The sequence below is a fragment of the Mesoplodon bidens genome (assembly GCF_964165515.1).
Source record: "Mesoplodon bidens genome assembly, chromosome: 14".
NCBI lineage: Eukaryota > Metazoa > Chordata > Mammalia > Artiodactyla > Ziphiidae > Mesoplodon > Mesoplodon bidens.
This window is the reverse complement of record NC_138170.1, coordinates 1,248,505-1,268,204: the sequence shown is the minus strand read 5'-3', so window position 1 is coordinate 1,268,204 and position 19,700 is coordinate 1,248,505. Positions and strand designations below refer to the sequence as shown.

The 19,700-nt window shown below is 53.6% G+C and overlaps 3 protein-coding genes across 3 annotated transcripts; 1 reads left to right on the top strand and 2 right to left on the bottom strand.

Annotated features, from left to right (window-relative positions):
* Nucleotides 1-654: 654 nt before the first annotated feature.
* Nucleotides 655-3,703, bottom strand: MRPL53 (mitochondrial ribosomal protein L53). Its single transcript, XM_081254203.1, has 3 exons — nucleotides 3,601-3,703; nucleotides 3,389-3,501; nucleotides 655-3,296 (listed from the first exon to the last, which is right to left on the bottom strand). The coding sequence occupies exons 1-3, from the start codon at nucleotides 3,690-3,692 to the stop codon at nucleotides 3,163-3,165; spliced, it is 339 nt and encodes a 112-aa protein (XP_081110329.1). The 5' UTR covers nucleotides 3,693-3,703; the 3' UTR covers nucleotides 655-3,162.
* A 1,009-nt stretch (nucleotides 3,704-4,712) lies between these two features.
* On the bottom strand, nucleotides 4,713-10,912 carry CCDC142 (coiled-coil domain containing 142). The gene is made up of 8 exons (XM_081254202.1): nucleotides 9,749-10,912; nucleotides 9,377-9,463; nucleotides 9,148-9,297; nucleotides 8,694-9,010; nucleotides 5,868-5,982; nucleotides 5,474-5,651; nucleotides 5,150-5,349; nucleotides 4,713-4,989 (listed from the first exon to the last, which is right to left on the bottom strand). The coding sequence occupies exons 1-8, from the start codon at nucleotides 10,809-10,811 to the stop codon at nucleotides 4,733-4,735; spliced, it is 2,367 nt and encodes a 788-aa protein (XP_081110328.1). The 5' UTR covers nucleotides 10,812-10,912; the 3' UTR covers nucleotides 4,713-4,732.
* TTC31 (tetratricopeptide repeat domain 31) lies at nucleotides 10,892-18,637 on the top strand. Its single transcript, XM_081254587.1, is given in 13 exon segments — nucleotides 10,892-11,106; nucleotides 11,177-11,349; nucleotides 14,142-14,251; nucleotides 14,366-14,594; nucleotides 14,734-14,837; nucleotides 15,054-15,492; nucleotides 15,600-15,737; nucleotides 15,741-15,967; nucleotides 16,178-16,357; nucleotides 16,429-16,570; nucleotides 16,785-16,827; nucleotides 16,830-16,976; nucleotides 18,107-18,637. Coding segments are annotated over 13 exon segments (2,400 nt in total). The 5' UTR covers nucleotides 10,892-10,985; the 3' UTR covers nucleotides 18,454-18,637.
* The last annotated feature ends 1,063 nt before the right edge of the window (nucleotides 18,638-19,700 follow it).

The following is a 19,700-nucleotide window of genomic DNA, read 5'->3' as shown; positions in this document are numbered from 1 at the left end:
TGATGATGGTTCAGAAATGCAACTTAGGGCTTCCCTGGTGGCGCAGTGGTTGAGTCCGCCTGCCGATGCAGGGGACGCGGGTTCGTGCCCCGGTCCGGGAAGATCCCACATGCCGCGGAGCGGCTGGGCCCGTGAGCCATGGCCGCTGAGCCTGCGCGTCCGGAGCCTGTGCTCCGCAACGGGAGAGGCCACAACAGTGAGAGGCCCGCGTACCACAAAAAAAAAAAAAAAAAAATGCAACTTAGATTCAGTTACTTCTCTCCAACAGCTCAGCATAAAAGGTGTTTTCATAAAGTACAAATCTCTATCATCCTCTAAAAAAACCCTACTCCACACACTTGTGCTATTCTAGCTATTATCACACCTCCCATCCAAACTCTAATTATATAAAACTACTACTTTATGCTGCACACCCACTTCGTCTTTCACTATATTCTGACTTCTGGCCCCACCCTCCACTGGTAGACTTTTTACTCATTTAACAATCACCTTCTGACCGAACCCAATGGTCGGTCCTTTCTTGCTCTCACTGCACCTGGTCCACACCTATTCAATATATTGTAGCACTTAGTACACACACGTGAGTTTCACCATTCATCTTTGTATCTCAGTACTAATCAGTTGAAGTCACAAGGTTGATGCTAAATATTGGTAAATTCAACAAAAGTTTATTGCACACTCTGTATCAGGCACTATGCAAGGTGCGGGGGACACAGAGAAAACAGCCCCAACCTCAAGTTCACAATCTATAAGCACAGTGCCAGCACTCAATCCGTGTTTACAGCAGTGTTTGAACCATCCCTGTTTTTACAGATGAGAGTAGTTAATCTGGCCAAGGATAATAGCCAGTTAACCATGGACCTGAAGAACTCAAATCTAGGTTGTATCCTTTCGTCACTGAAGAGGCCTATAACATACGGCCTCTTAGATACTATGCTATGCTCACTCAATATTCTAGGCAGTTTACAGATATCAATTTATTTATTGATTGATTGATCTTTGGCCACGCTGCATGCAGGGATCTTAGTTCTCTGACCAGGTACTGAACCCGTGCCCCGTGCAGTGGAAAAGCAGAGTCTTAACCACTGGACCACCAGGGAAGTCCCAGATATCAATTCATTTAATCTCTCAACAGTTCTATGAGGTAGGTACTATTATCCCCATTTTACGAATGAAGAAACAGGCACTGAGAGACTAAGTAATGTGTCCAAAGTTACATAGGTACTTAAGGGAAAAGCTAGGATTATCAATCCCAGGCTTTCTGGCTTTTTACTACACTATACTGTCTCCTGATAGTTTTCTTTCTTTTAAGGGAGAGGGGGGAAAACCAGTCCTTTGAAGATATCACCGTTTTAAGAGAGAAGTAGTAATGGGGTAGGAGGAAATATATTTGGCGAAGTACACAGCAGCCAGTGTCCAGAGATTCTTGATTGCCTAGCTGAACATTCTGAAGTTTTTCTCTAAACCAGTGGTTATCAAGCATTTTTTCCTACAACCTGCGGTAAGAAGTAATTCTATACTGCAACCAAGTACATGCAGATAGACACACATACACATACTTTATATAATACCTGTATCTACATTCATGATTATGTGCTTAAAACTTACGTTTCTTAAGAATACTTCCCAGTCCATGTGCCATCTACTGATACTTTTTATTCTATTTTACTTTGTTTTTTAAAGGCTGATTTAACCCCCTAAAATGACTTCATGATCCACATTAATGGGTGGTAACCTCGTATGAAAAACACTTTAGGGCTTCCCTGGTGGCGCAGTGGTTGAGAGTCCGCCTGCCGATGCAGGGGACACGGGTTCGTGCCCCGGTCCGGGAAGATCCCGCATGCCGTGGAGCGGCTGGGCCCGTAAGCCATGGCCGCTGAGCCTGCACGTCCGGAGCCTGTGCTCCGCAACGGGAGAGGCCACAACGGTGAGAGGCCCGCGTACCGCAAAAAAACCCACCACCACCAACAACAAAAAAAACCAAGAACACTTTAGGCAGGGTGCCTAAAAAGTACTTTAGGTACTGTTCTCTGAAACAAGTTGTGACAATAAAACCAATGATTTGGAAAGATAAAGTAAGCAGCAGCAAAAACGGTTAGCAAAAAGGAGACCAGGTGGGAGAATGCAACAATAACACAGGAGAGTGAATGGAAATGTAGAGAACATTTCAGGAGCTTTGGTTTAAGACAGAATATCATGCACTTACTGACTGGATCTGCAGGGAGCGAGCAGAACCAGAGATAATGCTGCGGTTTCCAGCTCAAGAGGCGGAGCAGGTGATGTGCCTTTTAAAGGAAGAGGAAGTCAGGGGAGGAGGCAAGTACAGCTGACCCTTAAACAGTGGGGGTGGGGATGGGAGTTCGGGGCCCAACCGCTCCACGGAGTTGAGAACGGGGGATAACTTTACAGTCAGCACCCACAGTTCCACAACCGCAGATTCAAACAACCACGGATCGTGTAGTACTTGTACTATGTATTTATTTGAAAAGCAGGCATGTAAGACGACCTCTGCAGCTCAAACCTGCGTTGTTCAAGGGTCAACTTTAGAGAGTATGTAAGATTACCGGGTTAGGGTTAGACAAAGAGTGTTGGTGGGATTTGGAGAAAATTGGTAGTAAGTACCCTGACCATAGCACAGAATTTGAGACTGGAGCCAAACAAAAATGTAGGGTTTAACCCAAGAGGGTAGTTCAAGTCATGACAGAATATGAGATGCCCCACAAATAAAAGAGAGAAGAGAGAGAAGGAGCGTAGTATGTCTTTATGGTTAAAAGAAGAAAACGGACCTGAGCGGAAAAGAAGTTACACAAGGGAGGGAATTAAGCGTGGCAGGTGCTACTGAAATGGGAAAATGAGGACTGAGAAAACAGCCCTTCTAATGAGAGTAAGAGGCACCTTGAGTCGTGCTGGAAGAAGCCAAATTCAAAGGGTTAAGCGTGGAGTGATGGTAAGAAAGTGAAATAAATTCAAATTTGTCCAGACCCCTCCCCATCTTGTCTCGTCCCAGAAACACCGGTTGGATTTGTGGTCACGGGGCTCTTTCTTTTCTCTTTTGCGCTCTGTGGTCTTCTAGGTAGTGATTTGAGTAATTAAGTCAAGCTCTTCTTAGGTGTGTCCTTAGCAGTCTTAGGTGAAACCTGCTTGTTGGTCTCTTCCGCGCTGTCAGCGCCCGGTACTGGCGCCCGGCTTGTCCCCGCTCCCCGCCGCACCCCTGGCCTGGATGTGGGAGGCGAAGGCGGTGAGCATTTCCTGGGCGGTGAGGTGCGCGCCGCGCATCATCAGGCGATGCCCGTCTCCTGGGGAAGAAACCAACGAGTCAGGCACCGGGAGGACGGCGGGGCCGGCGCCGAGGGCTAGCGACTCCCTCCCGACTCCCAACCAGACCCACCGAACAGCACGTCCACGCAGGGCTCGGAGCCGTCGTGTCTCACGTCCGCTATCACCGAGCAGTTGAGGTTGGTGCTGCGAACTTTCTCGCTGCTCACAGCCTGGAGGAAGGTCCTGCGGTGAGAAAACGGCGTGAGCGCCCGGCAGAGGGGGCTAGACCCCCGGCGGGAGGAAGGCGCGCCCCTCCGCGTCCGCACTCCTTCCCCCTCGTACCTTGTCGACTCCACGTTCTTCTCGAAAGGGCAGAATTGAACCCGAACCTGCTTGACAGAGCGGAGTCCGAGCCGAGCCAAGGCCGCTGCCATGGTGACCCCCACCCCGGAAGGACTCGTGCGGGCGGAAGTGTCGCTAGTGCGAGACGCTGTGGACTGCTACGCGCTTCCGCAGTCCCCCGACCTCCGCCTCGTGCGGCTTCTGTGCCACGGTCGGTGGTGCTGGTCGCCAGGCCGCCGCCCTGGGCTCCCCAGCCGAGAAGAGGAGGAAGGCCAGGAGGGAGCCAGATGATTTCGGCACAGGGTATGGGGCGCCCGAAGTACGCGGTCAGCAAACACTACCTGTCATTAAAAGCCCCCTTCACCACGGTGAAGACAATAAATAGTGCAAAAGCCGTTTGCACCTGGCTCCGATACCACGTCTTTTGCAGCCTTCACTCCTCTGTACCCTGCTGTGCCAGATCTACGTTAACACCGTCTTAAGTGCTGGTCCCTTCCAAGGCGAGGGCACCACCACGTCAGGGATTATAAACCTACCAGGGGGTAAACTCCACTCGGGTAGTTCAAGATTAAACACGTGGAACTCTGGAGTAGCGAAGCTTACACGTGAAGGTCCTACAGCCCCATTTGAGTCTTAAATGACTAAAAATAGTGATGGGGAGGGGAGTGCAGGGTACTATTATATAGCATACGCCGTGGGACTGGTTTAGGTGTAGAAATTCCTATTCCACCTCCGTGGTTCCTGAGGAATTGACTTTGTAGTAGTGTCCCGGACTTCCAGTGTTTGGCCTGTGGCTCCTGGGGCTTAAGAGGAAGCGGCATCTAGGCTCCCTGCTTTCTGTTGCTTTTTCTCTTTCCCGTTCCCCTGGGATCCAACCCTAAAGCCTTACTCCCAGCATCTAGCCCCTTACTGCTAGTGTCTAGCTCTGAGATGTCTTCACTGACGGGGAACTAAGCCCAAGCCTCCCAAGGATGCGGACCGCCAGGTTTCTAAGTCCAGGCTCTGTGTAGCTTGTGGTTCTCAGGTATGCTTTCTTCCAAGCTCCCAATTAGGCTTTTTTAATATGCGTTTCTAAATGTCTGGGCTTTTTCAGACAGAGAGAGGGGGTTCTGACGGGCTCTGATGAGGGTCCTTAGGATCCAGAACTGGTCCTCAGGCAGGAAAGAAACGGGAAGTGCCTGCGGGGAGGCCGGTGCTGCCTCAGGGCAAGCCAGGCCTGCTGACTTCCTGCCAGGGAAGCCTCAGGGCTAGGTCCTTCTCCCCACAGTGCGCTTAGCGGCTGAGCCGTCTGGGCTGGGAGTGCTCCAGGTCGAAGAGGGGGCTCCAAGCTCTCCAGGCTGTTGAGGCTGCTGCTGGGCGATTCCGTGGTCTGGACCTCATTACATGCACCTGGTAAGGCAGGAGTGGAAGGCAGGTGGCTGGCGGTGTGTGGGGGGGGGAGGGGGGCACACGCAGAAGCCAGATCAGTGATGAGGATGGGGGATGCGGCACATAAAGTTATGAGCTGGGGGCAAAGAGAGCCACGAGTTGGGGAGGGAGAGTGACTCACAGCAACAGGGAGGCCCCCTGTGGACTTGAGTCTTGGGCAGGGGCTGCTGCAACAGACACAGCAGGGCCCCGTCCAGCCGCTGGAAGATGCTGAGCGTGAACAGAGTCTGGCGAAGTTCTGGGGACAGGCCCCACTGCTCCTCCTCCAGCAGCTCCCTGACCACTCCGAAGTCCTGTCTGAGCTGCAGCGCCCCCTGCAGGCTGAAGGCCAAGGTACAGTGTGGCCACCCGACCCTCCCGCCTCTCGGAACGGCTCCGCCCCACCCATCCCCTCCCTTTTTTCAGTTCCATTCATCCCCCTGCCATGGCCTCCTTTTCTCCCCACCTGAACCGGATCCTGTGGGTGAGGATGTGGTCAAGCCAGGCACCCAGGATGGCAGTCAGCGCCTGGCTGAGGGCAGGGGCCTGGGCTTGGTGTGGCAGTCCTTGCAGTCCTTGCAACACAGGCTCCAGTACCCTGCGGACCACCAACCCAGCATAGTCACTAGGAATGCTGGGAAGTTCTGGAGTGAGAGAAGAGAAAGGACAGGATATGAGGCTAGGGAGATCCATCAAGCCCCTAATGGAGCATTTGGGGGAAGAGGGTAGGATTTCAGGGTGAGGGGACACAGAAGGTGAGGACAGGATGGAGACAGAGGAGTGGAGCCCGGGTTTGGAGGGGCCAGGGCACTGTTACCCCCTGAGAAGCCCTGAAAGGGAACGCTGTGATGAGGACTTACCAGGACAGAGGCGATGCCGCCAGTACCGACCCCGTGGCATGTGGAGTTCGAAGTCCTGTGTGGCTCGTTTGTGACATTCTTGAAAAAAGAGACTTAGTGACTCTTCAGGCAGGAGCTGTGGGGATAAGGAGAAAGTAAAAGGGGCTTATCTCTGAGGCACTTGTCAAGTTATATGCTCTTCTAAATCTGAGGTGTTTAACCTGGCATCCATAAAGCCCCAGAACAGAATTGTATGCATAATCGTATGGGCTTGGGCATTTTCTGAGGAGAGATACTATAGCTTTTATTGGATTTTCCAAGAGGTCTGGACCGAGAAAAGATTATGGACAGTTGCCCTAAGATTACCCTCCTCTCCTCAGCTTGGTTCAGAGGATGGAAATCCTCCATGTTAATTTTGTTCCATAGGAACGTTAATAGGAAAAAAAAAAAAAGGGAGACACCCTCACCACCACCAGTGTTCAAAAGCAGATTCCAGAGAGAGGTCTGCATGATCTGCAGACAGGCAGAGGCTGAAGAAAGAAAAGGGAATTGTACGATCTTCTGTCTGTCATCTATAAAAGGAAGGCAAGAACTGTGTGTAGACCAGGAGCAATGAATATAACTTTCTAAGATTCAGGAACCTTTGAAATGTCCTCACACTGAATATTCTTTATAGCCACTTCCATTTCTCCAGAGCATTGTAACCCACAAAGCAAGAAAGGGCCCGTGTGCTGGTTTGGTTTCTTTGGTTTGATAGGTTTTGTTTTTGGAGGGGGAGAAGACAGCAAAAAGGAGGGGTCTCTACAGCCCATCTAAGAGAAGAACCCAAGAAGAGGGCTGTGTAGTGGCAGGTCTAAGGAAAAGGTGACTGTATGCCTGAGAACCTGAAGAGGAAAGGACCTGGCGGGGGCCGGTCTTGGTGGGAGAGAGCCCATGTGGCTCCTGATACCTGGGCTCTCTCCCACCAAGTCTAAATCTAAACTCTTCTTCTCTTATCCCAAACACCAGAACCCGCTTCTTCCTTATATATAACAAAGAAATTACCCTTTTGTCAACTGACATTTGTTAGGAAATTCTGCACTCAACACTCGGAAAATACAGGGTCACACTATGGGACAGTTTTTTCTGTGGGACGTTACAGTCCTGCTGAGGAGAAAACTCACATCTGATTCTTCTTTTTCATCCCAGTGCTGTATGTGGTAGAATGCCCAGAGCAGATGCCCAGTAGCGCAGTCACCAGGCAGAGAAGCGAGGCATGAAACTGCTTTGGACAGTGTTTGGTGCACATGATGAGCACACTGTCCCTGCCCCTTTTGCTCTGTTCTCACGGCAACTACCAGGAGCTGGACCCTTCTCATATTATGTCTCCCCACCTCCCTTCTATCCTGACCACTGTAGCTGGATCAGACTCTATCACCGTCTTCACTGTTCCCCTCCTGCTCTTACAACGGCTCCCTATCACTTATGAGATAAAGTCCAGAATCTGTGGGCGGGTGTTCAGTGCCCTCCACAACTTGATGACAACCTACTGCTGCACAATCCTCCACCCCCACCCTGGAGATGCACATGCGAGGGCAAGTGTATGCACGCACGCACACACACACACACACACACACACACACACAGCTTCTGCTTTGGTCAGACCCTCTCGCCAGTACTCCCCCAACGAGCTATGAACTACCCACATCCAGTAACCCCTGCTGCTCCTCTGAGGCTGCCCAGCCACCAGCTTGAGCCATAGACCCTGTAAGGAGCTTCTGTTACCATGTGTCCACCAAGGCCTTCCCTGCCCAGAGCTCCCACAACCGTCACTCATGAAAAGCCTGTCCTGGGACACGTTGAGTTGAAAGAGGCACCACTAATTTGAGGTATAAATGCCCAACAGGCAGATGCAGATGGTGGATCAGGGCTAACCTGGGCGGGTGGGGGGTCCACAGCCCCAAGGCGCTGTGGAAGGCAGAGAGAACAGGAGCAGGGGGACAGGGCCTGACCTCCACAGCCACGCCCCTGTCCAGAGCAAAGAGCAGACATGTGGGCAGGAAGAGAACACAAAGCAGAGAGACATCGTCCGTGGTAGGAACCGGTACTGTGTAAAATGGGGGAAAGTTAGACGTATAATAGTTTAATTCATAAATGTAGAAGAAAATAAGAAAATATTAGAAGAAACAGCCAAGCGTGCATGAAAGTTACCACTGTGGAACAAGGATCAGAACTCGAAGTTGGGGAGGGGCAGTTAAAGTGCTATGTTTTCATTAGAAGCCTTCTAAAATAATATTTTATTTCAGTTTTAATAAAAATACAAATTATACTTTTAGAAAACAGGAGAAACGTATCAAAAACTAGTAAATAAAAGGAAAAGTCAATCATTTATCTTGCTTTTTCTCTACAAATTATACCTCAAAGTAACCAAGTAATTTATGAGGGCAAGTTTCACTTGATAAGAGTAATCCAACTAATAATGAAGAAGGAATGATAGAATTGGGATGTCACCACCTTGCACCCTCTAATGAAATAAGGGATACAGACAATGATCATCAATCATCAGTGGCTGTTAACATCACAGCATGAGAGCCTGACATGGGAGTTGGGGGCGGGATATATACGTGAGGTAAAATTGACCATGAGTTGATGAGTATTAAAGCCTCAGTGGTAGGAAGATGGGGGTCCATTATACTCTTCTCTCTACTTTTGTATTGTTCTGAAATTTTCCACAATGAAGAGAGGACAAGAAGTGAAGAGCAAGAAAAGACAAATTGAGCGGCGATTCCAAGGCACTGAATCTACCACCACCACAACCTCCCCACCGACCCCAAAGCTGGCCCCTGTCAGGTCGCCTGCTCTCCTTACCTGGATCTGTGCAGTCAGCTTCTGGATCTCCAGGCCCAGCTGCTGCTCCACCTCCAGGGCCAAGCTTTCCTCTGAGGCCAGGCTAGACAAAGCTTCTGCCTCATATAACAGAGGCTTTGGCAGAAACAGGGAGTGAGATCCGAGCCCAGCCCAGGATGCTCCCCTGCCCATTCCCCAGCTACTCACAGGTAAATCCTTCTGGACCAGGAGCAGGAAGGAACCTGGGGCCCACGCTGCCAGATGCTGCTGAGTTCTGCCCCAAAACCAGAGCAATGTGGTCTGCAGGGTACAGAGCCCCAGGGCAAGGGGGGCAGGACCTGGGGAGAGGAGGGTCAGCGTATGTGAAGGGCCACGGAACACCTTTGGGAGGAGGCAGGCTTCAGAACCGAGTAAGGAGTACAGGAGATACCCTCAGCTGTTCTCCTATTCCCCCGTCCCCCATACCTCGTCTCACCTGGAGGCCGGCAGAGGGGCAGTCGTGACCTGGGTTCTCGAAGGGCATCCAGGAGAGGAGGGAAGAGCTGTTGCAGAAGTTCGGCGGTACGAGAGGACGAGGGAAGGCTGCTCTGACTTCCACTAGCAGATGCCAAGGCCTGGCAGAAGCCTGAAGATGAGGGGGTATGGTGGGATAAGGAAGGAGCAGTCTGGGGCTTGTGTCACTGCCATTGCCCCTTCCTTCTCACCTTGATCCCAGCTCCAGATAAGAGACTGATGAATTAGGTTGTGACACAAAGAAGCCAGCTCCTTCTTACACTCCTGAGGCAGTGATGCTAGTGGGAGAAATGACTGGAGCCTGAAAACAGGGTCCCTCTTTTGCCCAACCCTGCCCCCACTCAATGATGGGGGAAGAGGGGAGGCTTCCCCCAAGACTCAAGGCTGGCATGGAAAGCAAGACTTTGCCTTGAAAGCCCAGAAGCTATGGCCTGAATCCCCGGGGGTGGGGTGGGGTATGTTCATTCTAAAGAGCCTGTTTTTGTAGTCACGTGGCAAGTGAGTGAGGTGAATACAGAAGAGATCCCGGCCTTCCCGAACACCCACCCAGGCCCATCACTCACCCTGACCCAGTGCCTGACTCAGCTGTTGTGCCGCTGCCCTGGGGTCCCTCCAGGGTCCTAGACTTAGGTCCAGACTCTGAGCACAGGCTGCCCACAGCATGGCCCAGTACTGGCTCCACAGGGCCCCAGCCCCTCCAAGCCCCAGTCCACTGCTGGCTGAACCCGTCACGCCCCCCATCAGGCCCAGTAGCCCTGGCAGCAGCTCCCACTCCTCTTGGCACCGCCTGCGGAGCTGGTCCCTCAAGTCAGACCCCCTGAGCGCCTCATCCAGCCAACCTGCCACCTGGCAACCCCGCTCCCCCGTCAGGAGGCGGAGCACACGGGCCGGGGGATAAGGGCGCGCTGCCCCTGCAACGTAGCTCAAGGCTTTTCCCCGAAGCTGGTGGTAGGCGGGAAGTACCAGCAGCAGGTCGGCGATTTGGGACGATAGGCCCGGGCTGGCGGGCGCCTGGCCCAGAGCCCGAAGCTGCATCTCGATAGTAGCATCCAGGCGCTGGGCGGCTAGCCCGACGGATCGTGCCAGGAGTAGCGGCTCGGGTGTCTTCTGAAGGCCGCTTCGCAGGACCGCGCCTCCGGAAGGGTGCCCCAGCAGGTCGCGGCACAGCTGAGGCAAGTGGCCAGGGTATGGAGCGCCGGGGCTCAGGATCCTCAGGAGGCGCACGGTCGCCTGTAGGTGGCGGGCGCAGTCCTGGGCGTGGAGGAGCTCCTGCCGCTCGTGGTGCAGCCGCAGCAACACCGCCCGGAGGCGCTGCAGCGCTGGAGGGGTCGGGCCGCCAGCTGCCGGCTCCCGCCCCCAGTCCACAGCGCCAGCCTCACGGTGCTCTCCTGCGTCCGCCGCCACCGCCCACCACGGCTGCCCTCTCGGGGCTCCGCCGGGCCGTGGGTCCAGGCAGGGGATGCTTCGGGCAACCGGCAGCCGCAGCCAGCCCCGAACGTCCCGGCGGAGAGCGCCTGCCCGCTTTTTCTGCCACTGCTCCTCCTCAGCGCCCCCGGGCTGCGCCCGTAACGGCGGCACGGTAGCCAGCGGAGGCAGAAGGCCACCAGAGCGAGACGCTTGGGCCATGGGGCAGCTTGTCCGGAACGAGGCTAACGATTCCCACCTCCCCGTACTGCCCAACGCCTGCCACAGCCGCGGCTCCGCCCCGTCCCCGGAGCCGTCATCTCTGGCCCGGGAGCCGCCGGGACCGTCGTGCACTCTCGCGCGCTCCGTAAGCGGAGGCTTCTGCCCCCAACAAAGATGGCTGCCTACTCTGTCCTGCTCGGCCCTTCGGCCGGTGTCGAATGCCAGACTTTCACTTTCGGGTCACTGTTGACGGGGATGGAGCCGATTCCGAAGACTGTGGGGCTGGTCAAGCTAGGCGAGCAGGTGAGACAAGACCGGAGGGGGCCCAGGAGGACTGGGGCAGCCCCAATTAGACCTGTTTTCAGCAGGATTTTGTGCGCGATGGGCAGAGGGCTCCAGCTCACCTACCCCGAGGCCCCCGGACGCGCCGCCGCCTTCCTTTCCTATAGACTGTCCTCTGCGGCCCGGATGCCCGCTGGGCGTCGCTGCTTTCCCCAAACTCTGCAAGGAATTCGGTCCTGAGGACTACGGCGACGAGGTAAAAAGGACTCCTTGAGAATTTCTTGGTGATCCAGGGGTTAGGACTCCGCGCTTTCACTGCCAAGGCCAGGGATCAGTACCTGGTTTGGGAACCAAGATCCCGCAAGCCTCGCGGCGCGGCCAAAAAAGCAAAGCAAAACATAACTCTTAGCTGCTCTTCGGCCCGTTCCCTTTACGGTCACGCCTCTTTTCAACCTTGTGTGTTGAGCCCTGCCCCGGCCCGCCGCCGCGCGGGGCTCCGCCAGGGCTTTGGAGAGGCGTAACTGTGGGCCCTACTGCCAAGAAACGCAACGCAAGTGGAGGGGGCGGGGACGACTCAACGGCGATAAATGCTTGACGTGGGCAGGATCGGGCAGACGAGGGTCTCTTAGCTGAGGATTGGGGAGCGGGTAGGAGTTGCTTGGGGAAAGAAATTACGAACAGAGGGAACAGTGTGAGCAAAGACACTAAAGCAAGGAAGCGTTAAGAGAACGTCACTGAAGTGAGACCTTCGTTATGGGTTTGAGAGAAGAGGCGAGCAAGAGGGCAGCAAGCGGTTTGAAAGTCCTGGTCTGGCACAGGGGTTTGGATGTCCTGAAGGAGGTGGTTGGGTTATAGAGGGAGAGAGAGGATCAGATTTGGGAGCACTGAAAAGCTATACTTCCAACCGCTACCACCAACTCAACAAGTCCAGAAGTTAATTCATCATCTTTGCAGATTCTTTGCTTTTCGTCTCATCTTGATCTTGGTTAATAACACAAACTTCCATCCAGTTGCGTAATTCAGAAGTCTGAGAATCATTCTACACGTTCCTCCCCTTCTCTTTACCTCACCTGTGTAGCCAGTCACCAAATCTACTTCTGAAGTGTCTCTTCTGTCAAATCCATTATTTCCATTCCTACTTCTGCTGCCACTACCTTAGTTCAAGAACTCATTCTTTCTGGCCTGAACAGTTCTAATGACCTGCCAACTAAACATTTCACCCCTAGACTCATCTCTTTCCCCAGTGCAATTTCATCTGAGCATTTCGCTTCCCAGATTAGATCCACTTCCACCACTAACAGGACAAAGTGCAGACTCGCTGGATCACACAATGTTCTTCCGGCACAGCTCCCGGCTGCGTCTCTATCACAGTAGCCTCCTCACCCACCTGTCTGCCTTTGCTCATTCAGCACACACTTACTGAGCACCAACTATGTACTGAACACTGTTTTAGGCACTGGGAAGAAAGCAGTAAACCAAACAGACACAAATCCCTATAGTCAGTGAATTAGCAGTGTCTAGTGGGGGCAGCCAGTCAACAAATAAACGATATAGTATGTCAAATATGAGAAGTGCAGAGAAAAGTAAAGCCAGGAGGAGGATAGGGAACACTGACTGGAACTGAGAGGTTTTGCTTTTTGAAGGGAGTGGTCAGAGAAGTCCTCCCGCAGAAGATTTAAGCAGGGATCTGAAGGGGTGAAGGAGTGAGCCACTCACTGGGGGAAGAGCATTCTAGGCAGAGGAAATAACAAACACAAAAGCCCTGAAATGGGAGCACCCTTGGCGTATCGTAGGAACTTCAGAGGAGACCACTGCAGTTGGAGGAGGGCGAGAGGGTAGGAGATGATTTCATGAAGAGATTTGGTGGCCAGATCATGTGTGGCCAGGTAGTGAATTAAGAGAGTAGTATAGACTGTGTTTTGGGGAGAGAGAGAAGGTCAAGGCAGTCCTTTCTTTGTTTGTTTTTAAAGATGGTTTTACACTAACTAGGGAAACAATCCTCATTAGAACCACAGAATGTACAGGCCAAGCCGTGAAGATCTTGCCTCATTTTGTGAATGAGGAAGCTGAGGTCCAGAAAGGTTAAATGACTTGTCCAGGATCAAACAGCCCAGTAGTGGCAGAGCCAGAACGAAGATGCAAGCAGCTGTGCTCCAGCACAGTGTTCCCTCCGGTTCTATGCTCCCTGGCTAATTAAGAGAGCAATAAAAAGCAATGAATAAGAAGGTTTTAAATTATATAACATAGGCTATGTTAATGCACCTTGGTTGAGTGAGGGCAGAGATAACTGGAAATGAAAGGGTCTGGGAAGGCTTTGTGGGGAGATGGAATTTGAACTCTTGTGGTGAGAGAGAAGCTCAGAGCCAGGAGGGATTTGAGGACAGCTGGGGGAAGACCCCAAGGCTGGAAGGAGCCTGGTGGCAGAGGGAGGACGGCAGCTAAGTAGGAGAGGCTTTCAAGGGAAGACTGGAAAGGTCAGCCAGGGAGCTTTTTGGAAGGCTCCGAATCCCAGGCTAGACTCAGTCCTGCCTGTGGCCCTGGCAGTAGGGGATTACTGGAAAATTCTGAGTAGGGGAGTAATTGCTGAGAGCTTGGTTTGGGGGAGAAACAGATAAAGTGCAGGGGAGAGGCCAGCCAGGAACTGTGGCACTCATTTAGGCGTTGAGGTAGCTCCAGGGTGGATTATATGGGGGTGTTCATATTCAAGGATATGGCAGGGGACACGGCTGGAAGAGCAGGTAAGAGGGCTCCATGTCAGGGGCATCCGTGTGGCTGACCTAATGGCAGGGTGTCAGAGAAGCCTGGACTGAATGCCACCCTCAGCTCTTGGGAAGGCAGGAGAGTTAGTGAAGGCAGGTGATACACGTGAAAGTCGGGAGCAGCGTGTTTTGAGGTGCTGAGCAGGGAGAGGTCGGCCAGTAAGGTTTTCCAGGTTGGGTGGCTGGTTAGTGGTTGCCGTGGTGGAGCGGTCAACCCAGCCAAGCTCCTTGCTGTCTCCCAGAGTTCCCCACAACACCAACCTAATCTCCCCTCCCCGCCCCCTCCCAAGACATAGTGGATTTTTTCCGACGGCTTGTGGAGAATGATCCCCAGGGCCTGCGTCGGATCCGTGTGGGTGGGAGCGGCAGGCGGCTGTGGCTGTGGCACCGCGGTGGGGAGTGCAGGGGCCGGGCCCAGGGATTAAGGCTGGTACCCTGGGGGGTGGGAGCTGGCTTTCAGATGCTCCTCTCTCTCATGTTCTTTCTTTCTCTTCTCTTTCTCCCTCCTGACAGACTCCCTCCGGACCATTTCTGTTATGAGGGGGAAACTACTGGACAGGATGACAAGGCCAAGGAGGCTGAGAGCCTGGGCGCCTACCGTGGTCTCCAAGAGTCCTTCCTATACCCTCCGCGAGGGTCTGAGCCCTGCCCTCAAAGCCCTTCTGCCGCAGCATCCTGCCTCAGTGACTCAGACAACCTGCTTCAGGTGGCCATGCCGCAGAGGCTCCTGCTGTCGGAACAGGTGAGACTCTGGTTCTCCCAGTCCCCAGATTCCCATGTCTGTATTCTCTCCTAATCTGGATCTTTCAAGATTCGTTCATACTGCTCACCTCCCTTTCACTTTCTTTCTCTTTTCCTGCCACGTGCCCTTCCTCCTCCAGGAAGCCAGCCGTCTGGCTGAGGAGCTGGTGTCTGAGCAGGAGCGCATGAAACAGAAAGCAGAGAAGAAACGACTCAAAGAGAAGGCAGCTGGAGGGCAGAAGGAGTGGGGGCCCAGAGGGACTTGGGGGAGGGAAGAGGGGAGAACTCTAGGTGGCCAGGGGGTCCCTCGGGGCTCAGGGACTGGAGGGTCTCCTGGAGGCCATTTGGTGCAGTGGTTCTGGAGTCACACTATGCTGTCTGGGCTGGAATCTGCCTCCTTACTATGAGCCCTCTGCCTGGTGACTGTCTTATCTGCTTTTTCACCTGTAAAATGAGGATGACAACAAAACCTACCTCATAGAGCTGCAAGGGTTAAATGTGATAGTGTATGCAAAGCTCCTAGTACGGTACCATGGCATGTAATATATATTGTCCACGTGAAGAATTGGTCTCAGGATACAAATGGTGTGTGTGTGGGGGGGTGTTTAAGTATAGTGCTCAAACTACATCTTCCTCTTCCGTGTCACTGTCATTACAGCGTCATGACAAAAGGATCGGAAGCGAAGGGAGCGTTGGAGCAGGATGGCGGGGAGTCCAACGCGAATGTCCACAGGCAGGTACTAAGAGCACCAGGTACCAGGAGGTGGGGGCTGGAGAGGCAGGCGATCCCAGCACTGCACCTGTTCACCTCCCCTCCAGGCCGAGGCACTGCAGATGGGGATGGGAGCCCCCCGTCCAGCTCTGGGAGCCCAGCTCAGGGACAGTGTCGCCTGGGAGAGGTCAGGGCCCCCTTCCTTCCCTCTGTGGTCCCTGCCCACCCCCTCCCCCCACTTCTCTAGGACATGCCTCAGCCCTGCGCCTCCTTAACTTGCCTTTCTGCTCACAGGACTCACTGGATCTATCTAGTACTTTTGTGTCTCTGGCTTTGTGCAAGGTTGGGGATTGGCCCCCCAGTGGCTGCAGAGAAAAGGGACTGAGTCAGGAGCCCCAAGGCAGGAGCTTGGGTCCCCAAGAGAAGGTGAGTTAGGGGGAAGGAAGCACTCCAAAAGAAGAGAGCCCCAGGCAGAGTCATAGTGCAGAGGTGAGAAGGAGGGCAGAAGAAGCTCAGCTGGAACCAGTGGGAGGGGCGCCAGAGGGCTCTGGGAAGTTACGCAGTCTAAGGGTAGAGGGCAGTGACCAGCAGAAGGAGTTCTCTGGCCCTAGGCTTAAGAGACCTGGGATCAAGCTCCATCACTGTCACCCTGACCCGGGGTAGCTTCCTCTGCAAGAAGGTAGGGCTGATGCCATCTTGCAGACCTGTCACGAGGATTACATGAGTTGCCTGATACAAACTGTTTAAACAAAGGAGATGGATTGGGGAAGGCTGAGGCCTTGAGTCCTGCTTGACTTTGCTTCCCATTCCCAGGCATCTCTAGGGTTGCTGGCAGCTGCCGTACAGCAGGGCCAAGAGTGAGATTCTTTCTCTCCCCTTCCTCACCCATCCCTCCCTGCGGTAGCCCCATCTGAACCTTCCTACCCTCTCTCCTCCCCAGAGTTTGGTACCAGCTTTGCCCAAAATGGTTTCCATCACAAGACCGTGGTCCTCTTCACCCAGGCCTCGAAGCTCGACCCCCGGGACCACCGGGAGGTGGGGGGTTGGCCCCTGTGCTGGGACGTCAGGGCAAGGCCGGGCGCCGAGGGAGAACCTGGACTTGTGGCCACTTTGTCTTTATCAGGTTATCTGGAAATCGCTCATTCTGCCGTGAACGGCCAGGTCAGCCGGTGTGGGCCCTGGCTGATGCCCAGGTAGCCCTTACTTTGCGGCCTGGCTGGCCCCGGGGCCTCTTCCACCTGGGCAAAGGCTTGATGGGACTGCAGGTAATGGGTCTGAGGTTGGAAGCAGAAGAGGAATTTGAGTGGGATCGGGTGGGGATCAGGTCTACACTGACATTTTCTAGTTAAGCTACTACCACAATGTCACAACGTTAGTGGTACTGGGAACTGGAGCCAGTTTGGGAAAGGGGGCAGTTTTCAGTTCCCTGACCCCACTGACACCTAAACTTTCCTCTTTCTCGTTCCTCTGGGACCGAAGCGTTTCAAAGAGGCAGCTGCCGTGTTCCAAGAGACGCTGAGAGGCGATCCCAGCCTGACGCAGCCTGCGGGCCCCACCCCTGCCTTCTACAGCTCGCTCTGCTGAGGGGACCAGACCCACTCTCATGCTGCGGGGGAAACAGAGAGAACTGGCTGGGACTGCAACACCAAGTGGTGCTGCTTTCTGCCTCAGGCAAGTAAGGGGGATGGGCAGGAATGCATGGGATGAGGGGCGCACAGGCAGCGCTGCTGGAAGGAGTAGCAGGTGCCCCTCCCTCTTCTTTCTCAGCAGGACCAGCGAGGAGGAAGCCCTGGGCTGCCCCTGTCAACTGGACTCCCCTGTGCATTGCCCCATGTTGAGCTGGGGCCTTCAGGCCTCCTCCCCCTCAGTTGCCCTGGAAGCGCTGCTCCGAGGGCCCCTGGCCTTCTGTCTCCACGCTTGCGTTATCCCCCACATCACCTGAGCCACTCCAGCTGGTCCCTCCCCCATACTCAGAGCAGAAGACCCTGTCCTCTCCATTTCCAGGACTCCTCAGAGGGCTGGGGCATGCTGGGACTTGGGCCCCAGCACCTACCTCACACCAGATGAAGGAGGACCTGTCCCTAATAAGGCAAGGCCATGTGTGCATGGTTGGGAACATCCCTGGCAGTCATGCCTCTTGCCACAGAGACCTTCTGATGAGAGAAAGGAGCCCTACATCCTCTGAAATAGGCTTTCTTTGGTTCTTAAGCAGATGGCTTCTTCTGGGAGCAGTAAGGAAAAATAAAATCCCCCAAGGCTCAAGAAGGGATCTGTACAAAAGTTCAGGTTTTCAGACTATAACAGACCTGGCAGTGGGGGCATTTGAGGCTTGCCCTGCTTCTTGGCCCTGGGGGACTCACTCACCGGCCAGAGCTCTGTGCTCAGGATGGGGTCACGGTAATGAATAAGGCCCAAGTCTCGCCCTTCAGCTTGACAGATGCTCACGTCTTCCTAATCCCAGTTCTTGCCCTGTTTTCTCAAGCCTGAGCTCCTCATGCCCTGTTTCCTGTCCACCCTTCCATGCATATTCTGACCTCTCCTTTGCCCAATGGTCTGATGCTCACCTCCTCCCACTGCTAGAAGATTCACCAAGGGTTTGTATTTACCAGCTTACCAGCTCCTGCCTGGAGCTGGCAGAGCCCATACATCTCCAGGTACCTGCACTGCTGACTCTCCCACTGATGGGGCCTTAGCAGGTACCCAGGCTTCTGCTACTTTGGTCATGGTCTTTCTCCACTCCAGCACTGGGCATTGTAACCAGCCTTTCCCCCATGTGAATTGACTTAATTTTTTCCACCCAGGGTCACTGCCCCTGAAGAAGGCTAAAATCCTCTACTTTCTGCATAAGAATCATGACCTCCTTCTGGCTTCTCCTCGAAGATCCTGGCAGCTACTCCTGGCTGGTTCCTCCCTAGCTCTGCCTGGGGCTCTCAGCTCATTTAAATGTGGATCTGCAGGGGACCTTCAGGCCTCCAGAACGCCTTTCCTAGAGGAACCATTCATCAGGATGAATGACTCTTGCTGCCTTATGGGTCTTATTCAACACCATTTGCACCTAGAGATAGGAGATGCTGAAGCACCTCTTTATTTAAGGCTGTCCCAAATTCTTTTGCTGTTTACGGTTTCAGGCCCCTTAAATACTGTATGACAGATTGAAGTCTGCCATTACTAGTTGGGTCAGATTTCTTAACACCTGTGCTTCAGTTTCCTCATCTGTAAAACGTGGGCAATCCCTACCTCACAGGGCTGTTGTGAGGCCTGAAAGTGTGAGAACCTACCTGCCGAAAGCCTGGTACACAGTGGGTGTGAAATAAACTGATTTTTATCTGCAATTGTCCTACGTATTCACGATTCCAACACTGGGAAGAGGCGTGTGAGTGAATTGCTGCTTATTTCACAAAGTACAGAGTTTGTGGGACTGTGGTTCTCAAAGCGTGGTCCCTGGGCCCCCAGCATCAGTGTCACCTGGGAATTTTTTACAAATACACATCCTCAGGCCCCCTCTTCTAAATCAGAAACTGACAGAGTGGGCCCAACGGCTCGTGTTTCAATAAGCCCTCCCGGTGATCCTGAGGCACCTGACGTTTGGGAAGCTCAGCTCTAGGGCCTGGCGGAGGAGACACCCATCCAGGAGGCCATTTTGGTGGGACAGGTTTGAGTTTCGTTTATCCAAGCCTTGATTATCAGAGGTGGTAGCGCTGGGCTGGAATTTAGGAAGCCCCAAGTAGCAGCGGCTTACGGCTCAGAGCCAGGTAACTTGCCTGAATCCTGCCTTCCTGACTAGAATTATGTGCCCTGGGAGTTCTTTGCTCATGCCTGGCTGGCAGGGGGGTGGGGTTCGGGAGAGGTAGTTGTGTTTGTTTAAGGGGTGATTATATCACAGTGCCTCCATAGCAGGCCTGCTCATGTGGCCCTTGTTCTGGACTGGGGCTAGGAAGGTGGGACTTACATGCTTTGGGGACTCCACTAGGGCTCCTGGCCCCTCAAAGAAGGGCCACCCACCACTACTGTATGGCATCTTTGCTTTCAGGCTGAGCTGCTCCTTGCTCTTCCAGCCCCTCAAAGAAATGTCCCCGCCCCAGTACCTCTTAGACTGTCCTGGACTTGAATCTTTCCCAAGAGCCATAGGACTCCTGACACCTTGCCTCCACTTTGTCCCACACTCACACTGCTAACTGGTAGGGTTCTGACCCAGCAGCCTGAGTTCTGAGTCCCCAGGGCTGGAAAGCAGAATGACCAAACATCCTGGTTTTCCTGGGACTGAGGGATTTCCAAGAGCTTTCAGTGGTAAAACTGGGAAAGCCCTGGGCGAACAGGAATGAATTGGTCACCCCCATCTAAAGGTTCCAGAGAGGTAGTCTTTGGAGGGGATGAAGGGAATACAGATGGAGCCCT

What these genes read in the sequence shown, in the direction of transcription:
- CCDC142 (XM_081254202.1), bottom strand. Translation starts at nt 10,811, where the DNA reads ATGGCCCAAGCGTCTCGCTCTGGTGGCCTTCTGCCTCCGCTGGCTACC. An exon ending in AGCTGACTGCACAGATCCAG is followed by an intron (nt 5,983 to 8,693) that starts GTAAGGAGAGCA and finishes TTATCCCCACAG; the next exon opens with CTCCTGCCTGAAGAGTCACT. An exon ending in GCGGCATCGCCTCTGTCCTG is followed by an intron (nt 5,652 to 5,867) that starts GTAAGTCCTCAT and finishes CTCTCACTCCAG; the next exon opens with AACTTCCCAGCATTCCTAGT.
- MRPL53 (XM_081254203.1), bottom strand. Translation starts at nt 3,692, where the DNA reads ATGGCAGCGGCCTTGGCTCGGCTCGGACTCCGCTCTGTCAAGCAGGTT. An exon ending in AAGAACGTGGAGTCGACAAG is followed by an intron (nt 3,502 to 3,600) that starts GTACGAGGGGGA and finishes TTCTCACCGCAG; the next exon opens with GACCTTCCTCCAGGCTGTGA. An exon ending in CTGCGTGGACGTGCTGTTCG is followed by an intron (nt 3,297 to 3,388) that starts GTGGGTCTGGTT and finishes TTTCTTCCCCAG; the next exon opens with GAGACGGGCATCGCCTGATG.